Source organism: Fukomys damarensis, unplaced genomic scaffold (assembly GCF_012274545.1).
Source record: "Fukomys damarensis isolate Sample0158 unplaced genomic scaffold, DMR_v1.0_HiC HiC_scaffold_21, whole genome shotgun sequence".
NCBI classification, from domain to species: Eukaryota; Metazoa; Chordata; class Mammalia; order Rodentia; family Bathyergidae; genus Fukomys; species Fukomys damarensis.
Window position 1 is genome coordinate 6,851,847 of NW_022900933.1, and position 6,815 is coordinate 6,858,661.

A 6,815-nucleotide genomic window follows, 5' to 3' on the forward strand; every position below is an offset into this window, starting at 1 on the left:
GTGTCATGAAATCACTTAAAGTAAAACAGACAGAAGACAATGCCCATCTAATACAAATACAAGGGCTTCTTAGGGATGATGAGTGTGGCAACGCTTGCTATTCAGGCTGCTATTATTTATGTGCAAAGGCACCCAAAATTCATTTGAAGACTCTATTAGGTGACAAATCATATGTCAATCATTTTATCTTTTATTTAAAAATAAATCACTTTAAGATATAGTCCACTGTTAGCTGTGGGTTTTTCACAGATGTTCCTTATCCATTTGAGGAAGTTCTACTCTGCTACTTTTCTCTGAGTTTTATCATGAATGGGCTCTGAGTTTCACCAAATGCTTTTACCCCGCTGAGTGATGACCATAAATGTCTTCTCCACTAGCCTGCTGATGTAGGGGACTACAGGTCTTGGATGCTGAATGTTCAGCTAGTCTTACACACGTGAGCTGAATCCCACTTTGCTGTCATCTGTAATTCTTTTGTAGATGGATGGATTCAATATTTTGAGGCTTTGTATATTGATATTTACAAAATACACTGGTCTCTAATTTCCCTTTGATGTGTCTTTTTCTGGTTCTGGTACAGGGTAGCGCTGACCTCACAGAAACAGGTAGGAAGTTCCCTCCACTTCTATTTTCTGGAAGAGACATGGAGAACTGGTACTATTTCTTCCCTAAATGACCACTAGAATTTACTGATGAAACCATCCACACTTTGTTTCCTTAAATTCAGAAGATTACTCATTATTTATTAAATTTTAATAGATATAGGGCAACTGAGATTATCTATTTCTCCTTGTGTGAGTTTTGGTAATTTGTGTTTCAAGGGATTGTTCTCTCTCCTTTAAGTGTTCAATAGTGGTTAATACTTTTCCTTTACTATTCTTTAATTTCCACAGAATGAGTAGTGTTGGATTTTCTTTAATTTCTGATATTGGAAATTTATGTCTTGTCTATTTTTCCTCAGCCTGTCTAGAGATTTATTAACTTCAATAATCTTTTCAAGGAGCTAGCGTTTTTAGGCTTTGGGAATATTTCTCTAAAGCTATCCTTTCTCTCATTTCACTGATTGCTCCTCTAAGTTTTATTATTTTTGGTCTTCAGCTTACTTTGGTTTAAAATACTCTTCTTTGTCTAGTTACCTAAGACAGAAGCTCACAGGTTATTGTTTTTATATTTTTCTTCTTTTCTCATATCTGCATTCCATAAATGTGGTGAATTATATTTTCATTTTGTTTAAAATATTTTTCTAACTTAAGACTTCTTATACCCATAAGCTTTTTAGAAACGTGTTGTTTAATTTCCAAATATGTGAGGATTTTCAGATGTCTTTCAGTGACTGATTTCTAGTTTAACTCTGTTGTGGTCTAAAAACAGATCGTTTTGTTTTTCAGTACCGGAGATTGAATCCAGAACCTTCACGCTGCTCTAAACACCCCTCCCCCCCGCAAACACACACCTCTTTTACATTTTTCAAGACAAGACCTTGCCAAGTCACTACATTGCCCAGGCTGGGCTCAAACTTGCAATATTCCTGCCTCAGCCTCCCAGAATGCTCAGATTACAGGTGTGCATGACTACAAAGCACATAGTTTTTAAGATTTCTATTCTTTTAAATTAGTCAAAGTGGGTTTTATAACCCAGCAGTGGTCCATCTGGTGAATGCTCTGTGTGATGTTGCACAAAATACATTTTCTCTGGCTTTTGGATGGAGTACCATGACCTTTAAAACAAACAAATGAGCATTAAATCTAGACCATTAGAAGCCTATTCAATAAAAAAATAAAAACGGTATTTACACATATCCTAAATTTCTCAGAAACTGAGTCTACATGTAAAGAAAGAGGCACCAATGTTTAAAGATTGCATGAACCCAAACTGAATGCTTTATTTGATCCTCTAGGAGATGGCTTCATATCCTCATATTTTCAGAAACATTTACAAACTAATTGTTCTATGTCATAATTGAATAGCTGGCACATTGTAACATTTCTTTTATAATTTGACACTAACCATAAACTAAGAAGACACAATATTATATATTTGAACTCCTGTGCAAGAAATAAACAAATGAGATTTTTGTCTATAATTATGATTATAGTTGGAAAGCTGAAAGCTTCCATGCCAGTTTTTCCTTTCCTTTTTTTAAGAAGTAAAAAAAGGCAATGTTTGCCAAATGCAAAGAGGAAGACACTTCATTTTTAATCTCCTAAGAGATTACTTAAAGAACATTTTATAATAACTAGTTCTCAGAGTCTTTGAAATGCTTCATTTATATGACACCAACTTCCAATTTAAACATAGCTGGAGTGAATAAATTACATAGAAAAGAGGTACAACTACACATCCCATAGGTTTCTATAGCACTCTGTCTGGATATTACAGTCAATAAGATTACACAGCAGATCTGTTATTTGCCAGCCACTCTCTTGAGGACAAAATTATACTTTCCAGAATCTATCAGTGTCTACTCAAGAGAATATACAACTGAATAAATAAAAGCTGATATGTAAATTGAGCAAGTCAACTAATAAAAATCCAATCGAGTCAAAACATCCATCCATTGAGCTTTAGTAGCATTTCACCCAAACCATACAAAGGCTGTGTACAATTGGATCCAAAGCTCACCACGGTGTAATGTTAAAACTTCATTTATACCGATTCTATATTCACAATACTCTGTGGAATTCCTTCCTTACATTTTATGTTCAATCCTACTATAATTTCAGTTAATCACGTGAACTACTTCAAATTTGCATACTATTTCCATTCAAATAATACAGAGAATGAAACTGATTCTGAGCAATTACTACCACGAATGCGCAGGTAAAGAAGGGTCCCACAGGACAGTTCTGTGTTCCAGTTCAGCCAAAAGTTTGCTAAAGTATGATGGCGGTAGTTAAAGGCCAGCGTAGTTCCCAGCTAGAGTAATGCTTGTGAAAATTACCTTTCGTTGAATCATCTTCTATGGGCTGTTTGAACAACGTGATATCCTTGAATGTGCACAGGAACAAGACCACCTTCTCATGTTCATTTCTTATTGGTGCAATTTGCATGTAAAACCAAACGGGGGTTCCTGAAACAGGGAGAGGAAGGACAACAGTGTGTGACATCGCCACAGCAGTGGCTCTCTCCCGCCTCCCCTCCTCCTTCAGATGCCAGCCGCTATGCCAGGAATTAGCACCAGGACAACGGACTTGCACTGCCGCAAGGAATTAAAAGAAACTTTTCATTTTATATAAACTACCAGTTTTTCATATTTTTCAAGCCCAAAACTAAAAAATTCTGAAGTAAAGCACAGCATGTCACCTCACAAGGCAGGCACATGAAGGCAGCCTTGCTGTGTAAGGAAGGCCAGCCTGGCTCTTAGGTCTAGGCCCCTACACCTCCACTGCTCACACAGGCTTCGTGTTGACAGTCTCGCCGAGTGTGATCAGCCTGATCTGCTCCTCTCATCTTGTCACTCTGACAAGTGTTTCCAATTAACTGCAACAGCAGTGCCTGATGCTCCGACGAGTGCTCCTCGTCCCCAGGTCCTCTCATCAGTCAGGCTGACTTATAGGACACCTCCGAAGCTTTCGCTGCCTCCCTCATCGGAGAGAAGACATCGACCCTCGAGCCTGCTGCACACCGCGCTCCCGCAGAAAAGGCTGAAGTCAGCCTTCAAGAAAAAACTGTCAAGCTCCTAGTCCTTCAGAATTGCTGGCGCCTTCAGGAGCCTCTGCTTCCAGTACCCCTCACTCAAAGCATGGGGCTGCACTCTCCCACCTCATCCTTCAAAGAAGAGTTACAGGACACTCATGTGGAAGAGGGTTTCGGAGCATACAAAGCTTAGGATCTGACAAACCAGGAACTGACAAGTACAAATAATAACTGGATAAAAGTACAAGAAACATCTTCAAAAACTAACTATTAAGTGATAAAATGCTGAAGGAATATTCCATCAGAATCAAAAGACACAATTTTCATTGTATTTTCACCAAGACAGAGTGCAACGAAGTCCCTCTATATATTCTATCAAAAACAATATATAAAGGGTTTTTTTCAGGTTTGGAATTTAGAGTGTAAAATATGCAGCTATTAATAGTCTGTAGGTAAGAACTGATAGCTTCTTCATTACTACTACTAAAAAAACATGTAAGAAGCATCTTCACACCTGTATTTTTTTATAAAAATCCACCTAATGTCATTTAGATAAGGTGAGGTGACTCAACTATCAGACAGGAAAGCTAGAGAGGAGATTCCTGAAGCAATATTCAGTACTGGTCACCATGTCTTCTGTACCCTACCAGAAGCATGGAAGACATGGTCCTTTCCAAAAGAACTGCAGAAGAAGAAAAGGACCTTGAAAAGAATCACATCATCTCCGCAAGAGGCCCCTTCTTTGTTTTATGTTCCTGATTGTACGTAATTTACCCAGAAACTGTGAGTGAAGAGTACAGTCTTCTAAATAACCAGCCTAGTGATGTTCATGTACACGGGGCCTCTGGCAGTCACACAGAGCTTCAGGTAGAGTGGTCACATGCAAAAACAAAAGGGCATTAAAAATAAGTCACTTCCCAAGGTCCCTTAGAACTCTGAACAGAAAGAGATGATGTTACATTTCATGCCTTCCCGTGAAAATAGCAACTTTTCAAATGCACAGAGAGACAGGACTGTTTTCAAAGCCACTTTCAAATAGCAAAGTAAATTTTTTTTAACTTTTTAACCCACGGGGTCAGGCTTCCCCAAGCAGGCTGAATATCTGCCAAATTGTTTATATTCTGGATTTCTGGTCCAGGAAGAGGGGCCTGGAGGGTTAGGCAGAGAAGCTTGCCAGCCTTTGGAATCCATTCGGGAGGGGCGACTCTGTCCCAGGTCTGCCTGTGTACACAGAGCTATTAAATCCTCACCCCAGAGATGCTGTCTTTTTCACCATAGTAGAAACAGGCCCCGATAATCAGAACAATGGGCCTAAAGCACAGAGACTGCAAGCCAAGGTGTCCTGATACACACTAACAGGTACTCACTTCCCTCCCTCTGCAACAGTCTTTAACCTAACCACTTAACAGAAGTGTTGTGAGGACTTACACGAAGGCGTTTTCAAAACAGGTTTACACAGATATACATATTTTTCTAACTTTTTTTTTTTTTTTGGTACCATGGATCAAACTGGGGCCCTTGAGCTTGTGAGGCAGGCACCAGAACCACTGAGCTAAACCCCCAGCCCTAACATTTTAAAAAAGTCACAAGAATATATTTTTCAACTGATATTCCAATGCATAGATAGTACTTATCCTTCATATTAAAGTAAAAAAAAAAAGCAAAGCCCAATACACACAGTTTACAAAAAAGTGACAAGAATGTCAATCTATATTTCCATGGAGTGTAAAGAGACACACACATACATATAGACAGTTGTCTGAAAATAACCAGGAAGGCCTGAACAAGGGTTGAATAACAATTTCAATCCATTAACATAACTATTGAAACTACCAGAGAAAGAGAATTTTGGAAATACAAATTTCAAGTTATGACTAACATGATTTAAAGTAAATAAAGAGAGCTGCCTGCCTGCCTGAGATCACCCAGCGGGTGCGCGACCTCCTGGACTGCGCTACAACAGACCCAGTAAGGAAGGTAGCTGCCCCCCATGACCTTCCCCCACCCCCGTTCTCAAACCTCCTGATTGGGCCAGTCCTTAGACCAACTCTGCAGAGGCATAGGTTCTCATGAAGGGTAGTTTTCTGAGCTCCCAACTTTGAACATCTTTTGAAAGAAAGGGCAGGGGAAAACTGTAATAGAACTGAGTGGAGTTCAACCCTGAGGGTAGGGAAACTCAAGTTAGGCCTTGTAGACTGTGTTCAGTCTCAGTCGTGGGGAACTGCCATTGGCTAGCTGAGACCAGGGGATTTGGTTCTGCATATGGCTGTACATGTGGTATAATATGAGAACAGAGACAGTCTGAAAGAGGCCCCTCAAATTCTTTTTTTTTCTCTCTCTCTCTTTTTTCTTTTCCTCATTCCACCCTAAAATTTCTTTCTTTTTTCTGTCCTCTCTCTCCAACTCAGTCTCTTGCTCCACCATATTGTCCCTCATCTCCATCTTTATTCTGGCTCCTGCCCTAACTCAGACTTGTTCTTTTATTATTTTTTGTTTTTAGGAGGGGTTTCTCTTTATGTTCTTTTCTCCAGTCATTTTACCTCACTCATGGCTCTGTACCTTCAAGGGAAGGCAAGCACCTGTTATTGTTAAGGGGATATATTCTTGTCCTTATGCCTGCACTCTCTCTATCCCCCTTGAAGCTAATAGCTTTGTAAAGATAGTAAGGTAATTCTACAACCTCTAGATTCACTTCAAACCTGCTCTAATTCTTTCACTTATCTAATTCTCTCGTTCTAAGTCTAACCCCCCATCCTAAATGGTAAAGATGCTATATTGAAAAGCATATTCACTGCAAACATACTATGGGCTACTTCTTGAAATGAATTTAATTCACATGAGTTAAAGGTGATACATTAATGACTACCACAAGTGGTCAGTTTGCAAGCTGTGCCTGATCCTATTGGGCTGCTGAATGTATCAATAGGGATAAAGGGTTGTGAATGATTCAAAGAGTTGTTTTCTCTGATATTATGAAAATGAGGATGTCTATGAGTCATTAGAAACTCAAAAGCTAAAACGCAATTATATTAGGAAGATTTAAGTAATACCCAGAAATTAAAGAAGGACAACCCAATAATAAAAATTAAAATAAGAAAACACTTAAGCAAGACATAAAAACAGATTTCCAATTCACCAATGGCAAATAGTAGGACAAATGAGGATGAAAAGTCTGATAG

At 38.9% G+C, this 6,815-nt stretch overlaps 1 protein-coding gene across 1 annotated transcript in view; it reads right to left on the reverse strand.

Moving 5' to 3' along the window:
- The window catches only part of Kcnh5 (potassium voltage-gated channel subfamily H member 5), a 332,835-nt gene that overhangs the window by 267,668 nt on the left and 58,352 nt on the right, over nt 1-6,815 (reverse strand). Inside the window, exon 4 of the mRNA XM_010638760.1 lies at nt 2,942-3,070. Coding sequence (XP_010637062.1) covers nt 2,942-3,070 — 129 coding nt within the window. The remainder of the gene's footprint in view (nt 1-2,941; nt 3,071-6,815) is intronic.